This window comes from Rana temporaria, chromosome 2 (genome assembly GCF_905171775.1).
Source record: "Rana temporaria chromosome 2, aRanTem1.1, whole genome shotgun sequence".
In the NCBI taxonomy this organism is placed as follows: Eukaryota; Metazoa; Chordata; class Amphibia; order Anura; family Ranidae; genus Rana; species Rana temporaria.
The window spans coordinates 115997949-116018322 of record NC_053490.1 but is presented as its reverse complement, the minus strand read 5'-3'; the positions used below and the strand labels follow the sequence as shown (position 1 = coordinate 116018322).

Genomic DNA, 20374 nt, shown 5'->3' with positions numbered 1-20374 from the left:
TGCGAATTGGTTGTGGCTTATATCGCATCCAATTCGCATAACATTTTAAAATGTATTTATTTTAATGAGGCTGGTTCACATATGTGCGATGCACTCGCACTGCGCATTGCCCAAAAAATTTGTGCGTTTTCTAGGCATTGCGGTGCGAATTGTCCAGGATCTTTTTTCTGTAGATAGGAAGGAAGTTGTCCTCATTTGTGTTCTTCAAGTCGGGCATCCCATAATCTCTATTAGGTAGATTCAGGTACGGGCGCGCAAATGTACGGCGGCGTAGCCTAGTGTTTACGCTACGCCGCCTTAAGTAAGAGAGGCAAGTACTGTAGTCTCAAAGTACTTGCCTCCTTACTTAGGGCGGCGTAGCGTAAATGCGGCGGGCGTAAGGGCGCCTAATTCAAATGTGTTGGAGGGGGGAGTGTTTAATGGTAATGAGGCTTGACCTCACGTTTTTGACGTTTTTTGGTTACTGCGCATGCGCCGGGCGCCTACATTTCCCAGTGTGCATTCTGGCTAAGTACGCCGTACGGGCCTATTGATTTCGACGTGGACGTAAACAACGTAAATCCCGATTCGTGGACGACTTACGCAAACGACGTAAAAAATTCAAATCTCGCGGCGGGAACGGCGGCCATACTTTAACATTGTTATTCCACCTAATAGATGGAATAACTTTAGGCCTGCTAAGGCCTTACGGAAGCGACGTAAAACTACTGCGGCGGCCGGGCGTACGTTCGTGAATCGGCGTATCTCCTCATTTACATATTCTACAGCGACCGCAATGGAAGCGCCACCTAGCAGCCATCCGAAAAATTGCAATCTAAGATAGGACGGCGCAAGCCGTCTTATCTTAGATATGTTTAAGCGTATCCCTGTTTGAGCATACGCTTAAACATACGTCGGCGTAGATTCTGAGTTAGGTCGACTTATCTACTGATAAGCCGGCCTAACTCTACCTGAATCTACCTATATATCTTTGCCAAACTGGTTTCCCCAATAAAAGAAGCCCATGGGCTGATTTCTTGTGACTAAATGCAAGATGGAAATGCGTGTTGTCTGGCTGTGCATGAATAGGGGAAGCAGTTGCCAGCAGCGCCTGCGGGGGTAGAGCTACAATGGTGCATTAATTATTATTATTTTTTTGCAGAAGGTAAACAATCCTTTAATATTATCTTTCTTTTAAAGAACCTTTAAGTGGAATTCTGGCAAGCTGTGGTCTCTCAGCAGCTAGCTAATGCTTCATTAACACATCTCTCATCCCTCATCCCTCAGAGCTGCAAATTAAAGACTGCTGAAGGCATTAGATTTTTTTAGGAGACATAAGACATTCATGTTTGTATGAACCCAAAGTAATGAGCTATCACATCACATGCTTTAGCTTTTCAGGACTGGTATACATAACACTTACACTCCTTTTCCTGTTTAAAGGTTACTGTTACACAGTATTCAGCAATGCCCCTCCTGCTCTGTCACCCAGCAGCAGTAATAGCCGCCCCCTCCCTGTTCAGCTCACACACAGGCTGCACACATTACAGGCTGCACTGTCTGACAATGGCCGTGCACATTGTATTCTTCCAGATATGTGTAGCTCTCATAGCACTGCCTATACACATCCTTGCTTTTCTGGGCCTGTGGGATCCCATAGTTAAGAAATTATTTCCTTATCTCATGGAAAAAGTCACCAAGAACTACAACAAATACATGGCAGAGCACAAGAAGGAGCTCTTCAGGAACTTGAATGACTTCAGAAGCTCTTCTGGGGAGCTCAGAGTCCTGGAGCTGGGCTGTGGCACCGGAGCAAACTTTCAATTCTATCCTGAGGGATGTAAAGTCACCTGTGTAGATCCTAACCCTAACTTCAAGAAGTTTCTGAGCAACAGCCTGGCGGAGAATCAACATATCCAATTCCAGGCCTTTGTGGTGGCTCCCGGGGAGAACATGGCCCAGATACCGAGTGGATCCATAGACGTTGTGGTCTGCACACTGGTGCTGTGCTCTGTAGACAATATTGAAGGGATTTTGGCGGAAGTTCATCGTGTGCTGAGACCTGTAAGTGTATATCTGGTGTCTCACATGTATGTTACATGTTAATGAATGATTGTAGGTAGGGTTGTCCCGATACCGATACTAGTATCGGTATCAGGACCGATACTTAGCATTTGCGCGAGTACTTGTACTCGCGCAAATGCTCCCGATGCTTCACCAATACTTTTTTACAGAGCGGGTGGAGAGGGGGCGGAGAGCGGGTGGAGTGCTGCTGCCGCTGCCGCCGTCTAGTCCCCAAAGAGAAAGCCAAGCCCCTCGCCGCCTAGTTGATCAGCGCGGGGAACATTACAGATTTCATTTGAATAGCTTTGTGTTCCCCGCCGCGCCTCGTCATGTATAGCCCCTTTCCCCTTGTCCGGGCACTTTGATAGACAGATCACCCATCCCAGGATTGGATGGGTGATCTGTCTATCAAAGTGCCCGGACAAGGGGGAGAGGCTATATATGACAAGGCGTGGTGGGTAACACACAGCGATTCAAATGAAAGCTGTAATGTTCAACTAGGCGGCGGGGGGGGGAGGCTTGGCTTTCTCTTTGGGGACAAGGCTGCATTTGGGGACATGGCTGCATTTGTGGACATGCCTTCATTTGTGGACAAGGCTGCATTTGGGGACACATGGCTGCATTTGGGGACACATGGACACATTTAAAAAAAAGTATTGGTAATCGGTATCGGCGAGTACATGAAAAAAAGTATCGGTACTTGTACTCATAAAAAAGTGGTATCGGGACAACCCTAATTGTAGGGTATTAAACAGTGGCGGCCCATCCATTAGGGGTACCTGGGCACTGCCCCCTCTCTCCATGCCACCCCCGTATGCAAAATGGATAGATTAATGCATGAATGTATCCATGGCTGCCGCAGCCACCCCCTATTCATGCATTCATCCCTTTTCAGGGCACCGGGTGTGCATGGATTACAGCGGCTGGGGATTTTTTTTTTTTAAGCATCTGATTAGAGCCAGAGGATCTTATAGGCTTCAAAGTAGGGTGGGCTCGGGTCGTAGAGCATGCAATCAGAGCCCACCCAGGTGTGTTACAACAGCAAATGAATGTTGCTGAAACACTGATCCCCATCGTTGTCTATTAAGATATTCCTCGAAACCTTGGTGCTCTGAACTTGTGCTGTCGTGGCCTAGTTCTATGCTAAGTTGTTTTTTTTTCCAGTTTGGAGATTATACCTCACTTCCTGTTTATGTGACAGCCATATAAGAAATTGCGGTGTCACCATGACAGCAAGTCCTTATTTGAATAAAATTCTGTTTTTGTCCGTTTCCAAACATGTCCTGTTCTGAAAAGACACGAAGGGGAATCTCGCTAAATCGGGCCATAGACGAATGCGAAAATCGCATTATTGGTGTGCCAGCTGCGAAACGCGATTTTCGTGCTGCAATCGAAAGTGCCTGGTCCAACATGATAGCTTATTAGAAAATATAAACAATTGATGGCACAATCGGATGAGCTATTCTCCTTTTTCACTCGACAGGACTTTCGGATTTCGGCTCGCCTATGGCCTGCCTTAGCCTAGGTTCACACATATGTGGGTTGGGGAATGCATGCTGATTGTATGCATTCCCTGACCTGCAGGAAAAATGTGCTGCTCTTTTGCAGGTGTACAGGGTTGCCATTAATTCTAATGGTGCTCCACGCATTGGAAAATGTGGCATGTTTTTGGGTGTGTGAAACCGCAGTTCCATACAGCTCTGTTTAAAAGGGTCAGGGACTTTTCCCCTGTGTTTCCTGCAGGTACAGCAGACCATTAAAATTAATGGACTGCTGTGCCCACACTGGCACCCACAGAACCTAGACTATTAGAGGTAAAGAGAGCAATAAAGGATCAAAACACTTCTGTTCTCTACTCAAACTGAAATACGTTTTTGCCGGTGCTGGGTTTAAATGCTCTTGCCCTGGCCCAACTCCAGACAAAACCTTATACATTTTGGTCAAAAAGTGGAAGAGTTGGGGCTTCTGGTTTATATTGGCAGCTGATGTCCTACTGGGAGATTTTCTCTCATCTGTCTGGACAGAAAGTTATCAGAAACCCCTCTAAAAGGGCGCACTTAAAAAGGAAATAAAAAACGTTTCAATAGACTTTTATGCTAACAGACGCAGTAGGGAACTGGCTGTGTAGCCACAAGGCTTCACTGCTGGGTTCCCATACTACAAATGGCGGCGGAACCCGAGAGCCGATGGAAACATTGGCTGGGTGGCCGACATTGCTGGATTCCAAGACAGATAAGTGTCCTAATATTAAAAGTCAGCAGCTACAGTATGTGTAGCTGCTGACTTAATTTTTTTTGCTGGGGGGGCTGGATCTCCTCTTTAAATCAGGAAAATTATTATTGAAAAAAGAAAGTAAGATGCATTTCCAGAACAAACAATAAATGCTTACAATTGGTTGATTAATTGATTTTTGAGCTTAATTAGGCGCCAAATGCCCACTGTGAAGTGAGCGTGTAAGCGCCACTGGTGAGATGTAACTTTGAATCAATCCGTGGTGAAGAAGAGAGAGAAAAGAGAAGAGAGGGCGGTGAAAGGAAATGGTATCCAGCCCTTAGGGGAGCAAGAGGAAAGAGCCGTGAAGTGTATGAGAAAAAATATAAAAGAAAAAAGGAACAGTGGGGATACTAGAGTAGGGGTAGAAGACATCATGGTTATTAGAGAGGCAAGTGGCCCCTTCAATGAGGGGGCGGACTGTGAGAGGGAAAAGAATATAAATGTATCCATAGGCCTGGATGAACAGCTCCGTCTTTAGTTTTTTTCTGAAGAGGAGCAGGTTAGGTGTCATCTTAAGTTCCAAGGAGAGGGCATTCCACAGCATGGCACCCCTACTCTGGAGTCGTTTGTCTCCCATGGAAGAAAGTTTAGATGGAAGGACTGTGGCTAAATGTTGGGTCTTGGATCTTAATGGGCGCGAGGGTTCATAGTGCACCGCCAAGCTGTGTAAGTACTTGGGACCCTGTCCCCACAATCTTCAATGCTTACACAGAAGTGGTGCATCTCCATGGCACACACACACATATATTGCCATATCTGGTAACAAATTAATAGCACATCTACATGAGGAGTGACATAATCCATTTTTTACAGTACATTATTATATAATGGACATAGCTTAGTACGGGTATATCAGAACTTGACAAATTTATGAAGTCTGTTAGTTAATAGATCTAGCTTTCTAAGCCCTGGCGTATCTAGCCACGGGGCCCATATTTTTTCAAATTTTGTCAGGGCAGCCCCTATGTTAAATACGCTTTGGTTGGAAAATGTATCTCCCATGTACCCTATCCATTTCTAGCACATAGGTGGGTTAGCCGATTTCCAGTGGGTCAGAATCAGTCTACACGCTTGAAATAAAGCTCTAGCTATGTTATTTTCTGTAAACTACTGTAACTGAAGACCATCCGGACCCCTACAATACATTGTTTGGGATCAGTTTGGATTGTCACTTGAAAGGGTTTAGCAGTCAAATGATCCCTGACCAGTAAAAATTAAGTTCTGGCTATTGCCATAATCGGTGAATTAAATCACCATGTCCCTGGTCACCCTTGCCACATAGAGGGTCATCCAAAGCACCCATTTTAAATCATTTTTTGGGGGTATAGTATACCTCAAGAATGATGTAAAGCTGCATACGCTTCTGATTTACATTAAGAGAACTCTCCTGGACTGCCTGCAGGTCTTACTCCCACTGCTCTTTCTCAAAGGGTCCTACATCAATGGCCCAGAGATTCTTCACCTTAATGGGATAACCATCAAGGAAATTACCTAGAAGCATAGCGTAGCCTCGAGAAATTAATCCCTTGGTGGGGGTGGTGTTTTGCATCATGTTAAAGATAGGTGTGAAGGACTGGTAACAGTTAGTGACCTTATTTGTGACATGTGATGTTAATGCCTCCTGGGATATGTAATGTGCGTATCCCAGGAGGCACAGTGGGCAAAATGCGCCTAGGTGAATGGCATGCACAAGGGGCAGGCCAGAAAAGTTTTCACAAAAAAAGTACATAAAAAAGAAAAAAGACCTATTTTATCAGCATTGGGAAGGAAGGGTGCAGAGGAGGAAAGATGAGAACGGGTGAAGTTCCGCTTTAACCATAAAAAATACAAAACATATAAAAGTGATAAAATATCCACTTGTAGCTCAAAGTCGATGTGATGATCCCATTCTTTATTGAAAAAATTTAATGAATCGGTGCATCCTCCACTTGTGTAATGAATCTTTACCAAAAAATCTGTGAAGACTTACCAGAGTTCCATGACCTCCTAAATTAATAGGTCATAACTTACATAAATAGAAGATCCCTGGCGCAGTTTAGGACACACAACTTGATAGTAGATCAGATGCAAAACTGCCCAAAGTAGTTAGATTGTTTTCACATTAAGGGTAAAGAGGACCCCCAAGGCCGATTGACAGGACTTCCTCTGGTACCAAACTATCTTGCACTTGCCACTCACAAAAACATTCTCAAAGGACTTAAGCTGAAACAGCAACAGAAAGTAAAACTGCAGCCATCTTCGGTCTATAAGGAGCCTCAGTTTGGTTACGGTGGCCATTTGTTACCCAAAACAAGGCTTGGCCCTTTCCTCATGGATGGTAAATATTTGCTTATATTTGCCCTCCCCAAACCCTCCAAGAATTCCCCTACCTTCCCTGTACCCTCTGCCCCCACTACTTCTTGACCTACCTTCCCTAGGCCCCTAAGCCCTCTATACCCAATCTCTCTAGCTCTTATTATCTTCCTTATTTTCCACACCCTCTACTCCCTGTGAACCTTACATGGTCCAACCAGGATCCTCCCTGATCATTTACAAGACTATGCCTATCTGCTAGACAACACCCTGGCATAGAAATTATACCAAGCGATCTCTCACTGGGGTTCAATCAGAACATGCAAATGTGAGGCCTACAGACAAATACTAGATTGAATTCATGACCCCAATCTTATGCCTAAAACCTCTAGGAACCTATGTTCCATCCATCTCCACACATTTCTCCCCCATTCTCTTGTTTATGCACACCTATAGTGTAACACATCTGTGCTCTCTGTGGTGATTTTCTATATTTTCTATTTTCATCCTACTTCTGCAGATTGTACTTATGTTTTACTATTTTTCTAATTATTTATTGATTTTAATTCATTTTCATTAATCATAGTATTTGGCATCCTTGTGACCATTTGGCTCTCTGATGCTACCCACAAGTATTGGAGAGCGATTAAACAAGTTGGTATATAAATGGCATGTGAACTTGATGTGAGTCCCGAGTGGCCGGTACTGGTGGTAACAACATCAATCATTGCAAATTTTGCTTTTCATACAAACCTGTTGTGATTAAGGTCAGTTTCAGCATTAAGCTAGTTTTACATACGAGTTTTTTCTTTCAGAAAGTTGCTTTTAGCAATGGTGGAAAGTACAACTCCATTTTGTGTGATAATCTTTGAGATTTAGTGTGAACAACAAGGCAGATCCGCATGTGTGTCTTTCAATTTTCATATATGTGGATGTGTTTGAAAAGGATTTTTTGTCACAATGACACAATAGATCTCTTCTATTGTCCCATTTTAAAATTTTTGTCATGATGACATATTATATTCCTTTTAGTTTCCCATTCTTAACCTCCCTGGCGGTATGATTCTGTCTGGAATTACGTACCAAAAGCGGTACAATTATTTTGCAAGGAAATTTGGCGTTTTATACTGTAGTATTGTAAATGACAGTAAACAAAAGAAATGGATAAATGACTGAAGTCAAAACAGTTCAATGTGTACTGTAGCAGCGCTACAAACAGAGTGTGCACTCTGAAAAAAGTTCTATGGTGACATAGGTATCCCAAAATAATGGTGCAGGTGGACAGCGGCAATAAACAGTGTCTTCATCAATGTGTGCTTCTTATCACCAGGGAGGTTGTGTTTCACCACGTGGGGGGATATTAACCCCTTATGGGGATGCACTCACCAGACCAAGAGTAAAAATCAGCATTGGATACATCAGCCTCTGCCACCAGCCTTGCACTCTCCACAACTCCTGCTTAAGTGTGTCTTGCTTGTGTACATATAAAGGAATAAACTTTGGATAGTGTATTACCGTTTAAAAAAGTTTATTTAGCAAACCCACAGGTCCCCTTATAGTATATGCGTACCACAATGCAGTGAAACATAAGCATGAAATGTACTGTGCCTGTTGAAAACAGTTTCTGGCGCTCCAGCGCGTTCCTCTGTTCCTGATCCACCAGGCTGACAGTCTCTGGGTCGTCTGATGTTGGCCACACCCTGACGCGTTTCATCATTGGCTGACGACCCAGAGACTGTCAGCCTGGTGGATCAGGAACAGAGGAACGCGCTGGAGCGCCAGAAACTGTTTTCAACAGGCACAGTACATTTCATGCTTATGTTTCACTGCATTGTGGTACGCATATACTATAAGGGGACCTGTGGGTTTGCTAAATAAACTTTTTTAAACGGTAATACACTATCCAAAGTTTATTCCTTTATATGTACACAAGCAAGACACACTTAAGCAGGAGTTGTGGAGAGTGCAAGGCTGGTGGCAGAGGCTGATGTATCCAATGCTGATTTTTACTCTTGGTCTGGTGAGTGCATCCCCATAAGGGGTTAATATCCCCCACGTGGTGAAACACAACCTCCCTGGTGATAAGAAGCACACATTGATGAAGACACTGTTTATTGCCGCTGTCCACCTGCACCATTATTTTGGGATACCTACGTCACCATAGAACTTTTTTCAGAGTGCACACTCTGTTTGTAGCGCTGCTACAGTACACATTGAACTGTTTTGACTTCAGTCATTTATCCATTTATTTTGTTTACTGTCATTTACAATATTTCTTAATTTAAGCGGCTGCTTATTGTGTATCCAGGTGTCCACTTTCCCTATATCATTAACCTTAACTGCCCACTCCTGTGCGCTGAGCAGTGCTTTATTATTAGGAAGGGCGGAGTCGAGCACTTTTTTACATAGTTTTATACTGTAGGCCTGTAATTTTTAGAAATAACTCACTTAAATCTGACCAAACAAGAGACTAGTAGGCATCCCGGGTATGTTTTTTTTTTTAAAACCTAATTATAAATTATAATAAATAATTATAAATAATTATAACAAATAATAATATAATTATAATAAAAATTATTCAATAATGTAATCAACTCAAAATCACTGAAATTTGTTCAGTTGCAGAATTGTTGCTGTCATTATTTTTTTTTTTTTTATGACGAATTTCCCCACAAATCGCTATCGCACATTTCTGCAAGTGATTATAATTTATTATCGCTGTTTTCTAGCTGATCTAAAACCATTTTTGACATAAAGGGACACTTTTGAACAATCTACAGTTTTTAGGCAGAAAGAACATGTTTTATTATATAAAAGTACATGCAGGGCACTGGGCAGACCACTAGGGACAAGGGGGGTGTGTATTTTTTACATACAGTACTGTAATCTATAAGATTACAGTATACTGTATGTAAAGTGTTTGTTTACTTTTTTTAATTCCGCCCCCGTGCGTCGTAACGTCGCAGAGAACGGAGATCGGCGGCACACGGGGACACTGTGAATCGAGCGAGGAGGTCCCGCTCGCTCACACAGCGGGGTGGCATCGCTGGATCCAGGGACAAGGTAAGTAACTTGCCTGTGGATCCAGCGAGAAGGTAAGCCGCGCCGCTGCACACTCTGCACGTCCACCCCGAGCGTGACTCGGGGATACCGATCCTATCATTGAAAACCAACCCCGAGTCACGCTCGGGTTTACCGCCAAGGGGGTTAATTTAGTATTTCCAATTTTTTTTTTCTCCCAATGTCTATAATATTATGCGTTTTTTTTTTTTTTTTTTTTTAGCCCTGTATTACTTCTTCGATATGAAGTATGCAGCTGCTCATTGCATTCTAGTAGGACTACTGGGGTCTATTCCAACACTATGGACGTCTGAGTTATGCCCTCTCAGTTACTTGGTTGGGAAGATTTTACCTTTTTTCCATTTGTCAATATGGCACTGGTGCGGCCTTCCAGGACTCACAGCAAGGCTATGGTGTTTAGTTTGTTTACAAAAGCGGTGGGTCAGGACGCGGCCCGTATCCCGTGACCACGTCCCTATTGAGACAAAATGTTGGGTAAGCGACCCGGCTGGGTAATAAAAGCACAGAAAATACATCTGTCGTGTGGACATTGACTTTACTGCAGCTCTCATCCAGTACCCTAGACCATTGGTCATCAACCCTTTCCTCAGGGCCCACTAACAGGCCATGTTTTATGTATTACCTTGGGGAGATGCAGACTAGAATACTGCAATCACTGAGCAGCAAATTAGATCACCTGTGATGTACTTTGGTTATCTTGCAAACCTGGCCTGTTAGTGGGCTGATGACCACTGCCCTAGATGGCGGAGATACAGAGGTAACATGCCACCCAAATCAAACCAGCAGCTCCTTCTGGTAGTGTATGTATGTGTTATTGTTATTAATAAATATCTATTGCTCTGTGGTTGTATTCTATGTGACCCATTGTGGTACCAAAATGGTTAAAATTTTGCGCATTACATGCAATTGTGGAACTTGGCCACTAGGGGTCCCCATAATGCCTCTGATATCATGCTATTTAAACAGGACAAAAGATGCAAACGTTATATAAAGCATTTCTAAGAATTTAGCTTTGATAGTATTATATTATTTTGTTTTAGGTGCATACATTAGGATAGGGTAAAAATATGCTGATATTATTTGATGTTTTACCTCTGTATGTGCAGTGGCAAGGAGGGTAGGCCTTAACCACTTGCCTACCAGGCCAGTTCTGACATTTCTCTCTTACACATGAAAATCTGATTTTTTTTTTAGCTAGAAAATTTCTTAGAAACCCCAAAAATTACATATATATTTTTTAAGGAGAGGCCCTAGAGCAGGGATCAGCAACTCGTCAATCACAATCTACCTGTCGACTGAGCAGGGCTGTGGAGTCGGTAGATAAATGTTCCGACTCCGACTCCTCAGTTTTATGTACTTCCGACTCCGACTCCGACTCCTCTGTATTAATATGCAAATGTATTTTATACATTCCTTGAGGGAAAGAAACGCAACCTAGCACAGGACTACTGGCTGGGAAGCCAACAGTCTACTGTATTGCACAGTTTAAGCAAAAGACAAACACAATGAAAACAAAGTTTTATTAATTTTTTTTTACTAAAGCGGGGGTTCACCCGTACATAAAACTTTTTCCCCCTAGATGGATGCTCGTTTTGTCTAGGGGAATCGGCTAGTTGTTTTAAAATATGATCCGTACTTACCGTTTACGAGATGCATCTTCTCCGCCGCTTCCGGGTATGGGCTGCGGGACTGGGCGTTCCTATTTTGATTGACAGTCTTCCGAGAGACTTCCGACGGTCGCATCCATCGCGTCACGATTTTCCGAAAGAAGCCGAACGTTGGTGCGCAGGCGCAGTATAGAGCCGCACCGACGTTCGGCTTCTTTCGGCTACTAGTGACGCGATGTATGCGACCGTCGGAAGCCTCTCGGAAGACTGTCAATCAAGAAGGAACGCCCGCTCCCGAAGACCCATACCCGGAAGCGACGGAGACGATGCATCTCGAAAACGGTAAGTACAGCTCATATTTTAAAACAACTAGCCGATTCCCCTAGACAAAACGAGCATCCATCGAAGGGGAAAAATTGTTTTATGGGTGAACTCCCGCTTTAATCAATCAAGTGGCTGGATAGTAGCAGCAGGCATAAACATCAGGAACAGGATCTTTACCAGTTCAAAAATACAAACAGCATTATTTGGTTGTTTTAGAACAAAAACAAAACATAGGGCAGTGGGAGGATCCAGGAAGGGGCATTTATTCTAAAACACGATTTTCCTAGGAGAATCCCATAGTCATGTTTAAAGTTTAAGCTAACAATCGGAGTTTACAAGTTTTTATAGCCTTAGCTAAATGACAGCAGTTTTTCCAATGGTTTACAGCTTCAGTCTTGAACTACTGGCCCTCCATTCCCTTCTCTTATACAAGTGTCTCACTCTCTAATCCTGCAAAAAACATATTTATTTAATCCCTTATCAGTGAGAGGCTAGGTTACACATGGACGCTGCATTCCCTGTAAAAGCAGAACACAACACTATGGAAAGTATAAGTATTGCAGCTCCTAATTGTGCGTTGCGTGCCATATAGTGAAGCACATGAAAAGCATGCTTCTTCACGGTCACTTAACGTGTTCGTTTTGCGGTTACGTGAGGCACTGCATGCATTGGTCTTTATTCTTACAGTAGAGAAGTCATTAATTATAACTTTTTGTGAATTGGGACATTTAAACTTGCTTTTTTTTTTTTTATTCCAATCTAAATTTAGTAGGAGTCGGAGTCGGTGCATTGTTTGCCGACTCCGACTCCGAGACTCCGACTCCGACTCCACAGCCCTGCGACTAAGGGCAGGTGACAAATAAATCGTGAAAATGTCCCTGCTTTGCCAACCCCTGCTTGCGTGCTGCTGCTTCCCCCCCTCTGCCACTCTCATCCTCTTGGCAAAACAGAGGGCGGAGAGGGCAGAAGGCAGCACAGCGCAGAACGGAGGGCTGGAGCTGGCCAGGTTAAATTTTTCAACTTTACCAGCAGGTGATTGGTTGCTTGGACACTCGGCGGTCCTAGCAACACATCAAAAGCTTGTTATTATGGGGGGCCCAAAATAATATTGTAAAAAAAAACACCGTCCAGTGCCCCGCTGACACTTTCTACTGCTCTCCTGACTGACACAGTCCACTTTTAAGATAGGCTAATTGTATGTAGTGCTGTTTCGGTATCGGTTTTCGTCCACTTCCCCCGCTGACACTTTCTACTGCCCCACTGACACGTTCCACTGCCCTACTGACTGACACAGTCCACTTTTAAGATAGGCTAATTGTATGTAGTTGTATGTAGTGCTGTTTCGGTATCGGTTTTCGGCCTAGTGTATTTTTCATTTTCGGTATCGGTTTCGGCACCAAAAAAAAATTCGGTGCATCCCTACTATTTAGTTAGGCCTTGCTAGTTAATTTCTTAAAAAAATAAAAGGGGTTATGTTATTTAGGTAGACCTCCACTTCTCAAAGGCTAAATAGTATTATAATACTGCGCTTTTCCAAAAATCTGAAAGTGGGCAGCCAACACAACAAAAGGATAATTGTAACAAAAAATATAAGTAAAAGTGCAGCGCCAGTAAGGAACTCACAATGATGTGAGCTCTAAATGGTGAAAAAAGTGAAATACAATACAAAAAATGCACCCTTAAGGTGATATAGATCTACACCATAAAATTGTAAACACACTACAATGTGATTCTAAAAGTGTCCATAGGTGAACAACAAATAAAAAGTGATGAGACGATCCCTGTAGGGTCAGCATGGAAGGTTTCCCATCAAAGGTGTGATCCCCAAAAAACACAAGGTAGAGGATAGATAAAATACCCTTACCGGATGGAATGGACCCAGAAACACCATACGGCGGTGGGTCACATGTGCATGGTAGGCCGACTGCCCAATCTGGTCATTGCCACTGTCAAACTTCCTGGTTTGGCTAGGCGTTGATTTTCACAACAGAGGACTCTACGAGTCAGTTCCCAGATGGCTGGCTCCAATCCAATTCCAATAATGCAATAGGGAGAAATAGGTTCAGCTGTCACTGAATGTAATGGGCTCCAAACATGGGAGGAAAAAATAAGGAGAGCAACTCCTCATAGTGTAAAAAGACTAAAATGTATTCATAAAAATTCAAAGAAGTAAAACACTGAATCCAAAAAAAATCACATCCAAAACCACATCCAAAAAGTAAATAGCAGTAATATGTCGTAGGTTCATACAAAATTGCGCAGTTTGGATATAAATAGGACCAGTGAATGTGCCTGACCGGTTTCGTCCGCCAAGACTTCTACTGGGGCATACAGTAGACCCCCACATCCACTGCGCTTAAATAGAACAAATGAGGACACTCACGTGAGACCCCACTCATTGTTGCATGTCCATAGCCGAGTGCGTTCCAATCTACTTTCTGTTTCCGCATTGGCGTCTGAAACGTGTGTTCCAAGACTCCGGAAATGGCCACAATTAGTCCATCCCGAAATTGATACCCAATCCCCACTAAGGTCCCCGCGAACCCCGATAATGTGCACCCATAGATCCCCAGGTACATCTCTACGATCGCCACAATCGAAGAGGGAGAGCTGTAGAACACATGAACCGGCGCCAGGCACAGCCGGAAGTGTGCGCTCCACACGGGAGAGGCGCAACCAATCAGCTCAGGGCGACATAGGGGCGGAGACCCGTGCATGTCACAGGTCACATCCTAACCATAGAGAGATGAAGGCCACACCTCCATGCCCAATTAAAGAAGGCAGCTCAACATCAAAACGAAAAAAGAAGCAAGGCCTTCCATATCAGAAGGGGCGAGATAGTAAACCAAATCACACCTCCAGAGCGATCACAGGCTTTGCAAAGGGACTCATAACCCAATTCTTCCTCATTAAAAGGAAGAATAGCGGAGCAGACTAATTGTTTAAATAAGAGAAGGGTCTTACTGCCCCTGTCCTAGAGAGTAATATGGTCGGCGTTGCAATTTTTTATGAAAAAATACTCTTTAACCACTTGTCTACAGGGCACTTTCATCGCCTTCCTACCCAAGCCATTTTTCAGCTTTCAGCACGGTCACACTTTGAATGAAAATTGCGCAGTCATGCAACACTGTACCCAAATGAGCTTTCTATTGGTGGTATTTGATCACCTCTGCGGTTTTTATTTCTTGCGCTATAAACAAAAGAAGAGGGACAAGTTTGAAAAAAATATATATATATATTTTTTACTATGCTATAATAAATATCCTTTTTTTAAAAAAAAAACAAATGTTTTCCTCAGTTTAGGCCGATACGCATTCTTCTACATATTTTTGGTTAAAATAGGGGATAGATTTATAGCATTTGTATTATTATTTTTTTTTCACTAGTAATGGCGGTGATCAGCGATTTTTATCGCGACTGCGATATTGCAGCGGACACATCGGACACTTTTGACACATTTTTGGGACAATTCACATTTATACAATGATCCCTGCTATAAAAATGCATTGATTACTGTATAAATATGACTGGCAGGGAAGGGGTTAACACTAGGGGGCGATCAATGGGTAAATGTGTTCCCCAGGGAGTGATTTGCACGCGCCCCCTAGTGGCTTGTGAAGGCGCGACGTCATATGACGTCCACCCAGAACAAGAGAGTCTTCCTCCCACTGTCATTTGACGGCAGGCGGTGGACAGGAGGTTAATGAATTTCAATGCACAAAAACACACTATAAAACCTAATTGCTTGGTAAAATATAAAAGATGATGTTACATTGAGTAAACAGACATTATAGACTACCATGCCACACTTTAAAATTGCATAAACCCGTGGAAGTGGGACAAACTCTCAAAATAACATTTGCAGCCATACCTCACAAGTGTGGTGCGAACACCATATACTATACATATGCGTGCGTGACCGATGTATGCATTCACCTTTGCATACCAGCATGGGGACAGAGGCACTTGAAATTGACAACATCCCTTAAGAGAGCATGGACAGTGACAAATTCTCTTTACTGAGACAATTGGGGTCTATTAGACTCCAGATCTCTGCTCTGCTCCTAAAAGCATCTGATCAAATCAATATCGGTTTGCTCAGATGCTTTCACAAGCCAGTAGCGGCTTTTTTACATCTAAGCAAAAGCAAGGGTGATAAAATCCTTGTTGCTTCCAGTTTTTTGGACCATAGAGATGATCTGGGATGTTTCGGCTCTCGGTCATTACTATGGTAAGCTTGCGGAATTAGGTCTCTACCAAGGGACAGTGCCTCTAAATGTGGAACAGTTGGGAGCTATGGGTCATGTGATCAGGAAGTCCATCTTTTCTCCCCTCCTTCCTCTCATCCTAAAACCAGGTTAAAGAGCAGCAGCAGGAAGGAAGGGGTTGAAGTAATTACTATTTGGTTTGTATGTTATTTATATTTGATCACTTCATACTTACGGAAAAAATGTAAGTAACAGCTGCAGCTTGATTGAAAGGAATGTAAAAGTAACAGCTGCAGCTTGATTAAAAGGAAGATAGAGATTTACTCACCTTTTGTTTACTGCTGGACTATTTAAGTGTACTGTTTGTCAATACCCTCCGAAGGATTTAATTGTAAGGACACAGACTGTCAGGGAGAAAATGCACCAATTTCTATATGCACACTTATTAAAGTGGTGGTTCACCCAAAAAATAAATTTTTAACATTAGATTGGGCCTAATTACGGGAAGCAGAATCGGGTGTTTTGTTTAAAATCAATGCAGTACTTACCGTTTTAGAGATAGATGTTCTCCGTGGCTTCCGGGTATGGGCTGCGGGACTGGGTGTTCCTATTTGATTGACAGCCTTCCGACCGTCGCATACAGCGCGTCACCAGTTTCCGAAAGTAGCCGAACGTCGGTGTGCAGGCGCCGTATAGAGCCGCACCGACGTTCGGCAACTCGTGACGCGCTGTATGCGACCGTCGGAAGGCTGTCAATCAAATAGGAACACCCTGTCCCGCAGGCCAAACCCGGAAGCCATGGAGAACATCTATCTCTAAAACGGTAAGTACTGCATTGATTTTAAACAAAACACCCGATTCTGCTTCCCGTAATGAGGCCCAATCTAATGTTAAAAAAAAATTTCGGGAGAACTCCGGCTTTAAGAGTATTGCACAACAATATGTTAATTTGTTGCATGACAGTAGTGTCCATCCATACACACCCACCTCTCCTCTCCCTCCTGCAATGCTGCTCCTCACTGTTCCCACCTCTCACTACAGTATATACGCCACTTTGATAATGGTGTACATTTTGGTACAATTATTATCTTAGAACGTTGGCACGGGTGCTTGATTGTTTTGGCACACGCTATAATGGCATGCACATAAAAGTTGTCTTATGGCACTACTGATTTAGCACATGTGCCAATAATTACATATTTAAAATGGCGGATTCGAATTTGGTTTTCACCCCTCTGTGCAAATCACGTGAAGTTTTCTTCTTTGCTGTCTATCTGTGCATGCTTGTACCTCTTTTCAATAACTCTTATGGTCAAGCAAGATAAACGGGAGCATAAATTTCCCTAATTTTACAGATTTTTTTTTAAATATTTCAAGACCATTTCCCGCCTAATGCCTCGTACACACGACCATTTTTCTCGGCAGGAAAAAAAACGATGTTTTTTCCCGACGTGATTATTCTCCAGCCTGACTTGCATACACACGTTCATGCAAAATAACGTCCGACCAAAGCGCGGTGAAGTACAACAGGACTGTAAAGGGGAAGTTCCTTTTAAATGGCGCCACCCTTTGGGCTGCATACTTGATTCTGAGCATGCACATTTTTTTTCCCCCTCGGAAAAGCATACACACAACCGTTTTTCGCGACAAGAAAAAGACCGACGGGAAACACGACGAGAAAAAAGAGCCGGTTTAAAAAATGTTGAGGGCAGTTTTTTCGTCGAGAACTGCTAGAGAGCATACACACGACCAGTTTTCACGACCAATATAAAAATGGCAGTTTTATCGTTGTGAAGACTGGTCGTGTGTACAAGGCATAAGAGCTGGAAGTGTGGGGTATGCAAAGTCAGCTCCCTTGCAACAACAAAGACTACTCCTTACTACAATATCTGCTGTCCATCCCTGCTTCTTTATATGTGCTCTACTCAGCAATGTCATGTCCCTGTGTCTTCTGTCCGTGAGCACTCATCATAATTATGTAGCCTTCATTGCTATAGTATAAAGTGTCATGATCCTCTCTCACATTTGAAGTCAGATGGTAATGCCTGCAAACCAGTCCCTGTTAACTGCTCTAGTTGTCTTATTGTCTTGGCTGTCTGGGTAGACTTAGGCCCCAAATGAGGGATATGATGAGGTTGGCTTATACATTTTTAGACAATTCTGATCAGAAGCTCCTTAAAGCGGAGTTCCACCCAAAAATTGAACTTCTGCTTTTTGGAATCCTCCCCCCTCAAGTGTCACATTTGGCACCTTTCAGGGAGGAGAAGGGAGCAGGTACCGGTGTAATACAGCTATTTGCTCCCTCTTCTGGGCATAGATCACCGCGGTGATCGCGGTGACCTATGCCACATCAGGCGCCTACTTCTCCCCCTCCCGGTGTCTTCTGGGAGACACACAGGTCCCAGAAGACAACAGGAACCAGTGGAATCGCGCAGCGCGACTCGTGAATGCGCAGTAGGGATCCAGGAAGTGAAGCCGCAAGGCTTCACTTCCTAATTCCCTTACCGACGATGGCGGCGGTAACACCCGAGAGCCGAGGGAGAGATTGGCTTCGGGTACCGACATCGCGGGCGCCCGGGACAGGTAAGTGTCCATATATTAAAAGTCAGCAGCTGCTGTATTGGTAGCTGCTGACTTTTTTAATATTGTTTTTTTCGCCGGAACTCCGCTTTAAAGTCTGTGGGCCACTGGACTTGCATTCATTTACATCCAATTATGTCCAAGTTTCTATACATGAAGCATTATGACTTAATGTTGCTCTTGTGCTCTAATTATTTATCTGTTCTGTTGCAGGGAGGAGCATACTACTTCATTGAACACGTTAAGGCAGACCCTTCCTCTTGGATCTATTTTTTTCAGGAAATTTTGAATCCAACTTGGAAATACATAGGGGATGGATGCCGGCTAACAAAGGAAACATGGAAATATCTGGAAAAAGCCGAATTTTCGGATGTCAAATATAGACATATTATTGCTCCATTTAAATACAGCCCTGTCAAGTACCATATCATTGGATATGCTCTGAAATAAAACTTTTTTTTCTTTTTTTTTTTTAAGATATGTTTATTGGTTTTGCAACTAAAGACAATACAGAGAAAAAGGGAATAAACATGTCTCATGTCTCATCATTACAAAGTGGTATGGCTGTGGTTTCAGTGTGACAGTCCAGTGCGTTTCTGTTCAACAGTTACGATTCAGGTGCAAATTTTTACCTTAAATCACACCTAAACCAGACCCAAAAACATACAGGACACTTTTTAAAACCGCAACGCGGCCACCAGCACATGTGTAAACCGGCTCCATTTAAAGCTGGGTTGATTCACATGTTTTGCATCCAATTCGCATATATGTGAACTGAGCCGAAAAAGTGGTTGTAGAGTCAGAAGGCTTTTTATCTTAATGCATTTTTATTTTCTAAATAGGTTCCTTTAAGCTAGTGCATTGTGCACTTACCTTTTCCTTCGATTTCCCTTCTAAATGTTTTTTTTTTCTTTGTCTGAATTTCTCACTTCCTGTTTCTCCTCAGTAAGCTTGCCCCCATCATCTGGCTGGGGGTTAGTCAGCCAGAACAGCTTACTGAGGAGGAACAGGAAGTGAGAAATTCAGATAAAGAAAAAAAACATTTAGAAGGGAAATCGAAGGAAAAGGTTAGTGAAACAACAATGCACTAGCTTAAAGGAACCTATTTAGAAAATAAAAAACAAACCTTTACAACCCTTTTAAGATAAGAAACCTTTGGTGTGCAGCAGCTCCCCTCGGCCCTCTAATACTTACCTAAGCCCCATCTCAATCCAGGAATGTTGCATGAGAATCTCGGCTGCCCGGAACTCTCTCCCCTCATTGGTTGAGACAACAGCGAAGCGCCTTTGACTCCCACTGCTGTCAATCAAAGTCAGTGAGCCAATGAGAAAGAGGAAGGGGCGGGGATGGGGCTTTGTGTCTGGACACTGGAAGCTGCTGCTAGCTGTTGGGCAAGCAACAGGAGAGAGGGGCCAGGAGAGCCAAAGAGGGACCAGAGTACAGGAGGATCGGGACTGCTCTGTGCAAAACCCCTGCACAGAGCATGCAAGTATAACATGTTTGTTATTTTTAACACAAAAAAAATGAGACTTTAGTATCTATTTAAGAATATAATGCCGCGTACACACGATCATTTTTCAAATAATAGGAATATACGGGTTACCTTCAATCATAAACCTCAACAAATTCTATTCCTGGACCTTTTGAATAGAGTTGAACAGGGGAAGCTTGTAACAAGTACCTACAGTATAGAAAAGAAACAGCAGCAACTGATCTCCTCGAAGCAAACAGCCACCATCCTAAGCCCTTGATTAATGGTATACCTACCGGACAGTTTCTTCCGATACGTAAAAACTGCACTATAAAACAAAGTCAGCCCCGCTATATGAACGCTTCAGGGAGAAGAAGTACCCCCACAGGACACTAATAAGATCTAGACAAACGGCATCACAGCGACAAAGAGCAGATCTTTTCAAAGTCAAATAAACTGGCAATCAGCCCCAAAATAACCAACTAGAAACAGTA

The 20374-nt window shown here is 43.2% G+C and overlaps 1 protein-coding gene across 1 annotated transcript; it reads left to right on the top strand.

The window, feature by feature from the left end:
• Positions 1 to 1450: 1450 nt before the first annotated feature.
• LOC120929406 (methyltransferase-like protein 7A) lies at positions 1451 to 18878 on the top strand. The gene is made up of 2 exons (XM_040340814.1): positions 1451 to 2043; positions 18623 to 18878. Exons 1-2 carry the CDS (start codon positions 1546 to 1548, stop codon positions 18857 to 18859), a joined length of 735 nt encoding a protein of 244 aa, XP_040196748.1. The 5' UTR covers positions 1451 to 1545; the 3' UTR covers positions 18860 to 18878.
• Positions 18879 to 20374: the final 1496 nt, after the last annotated feature.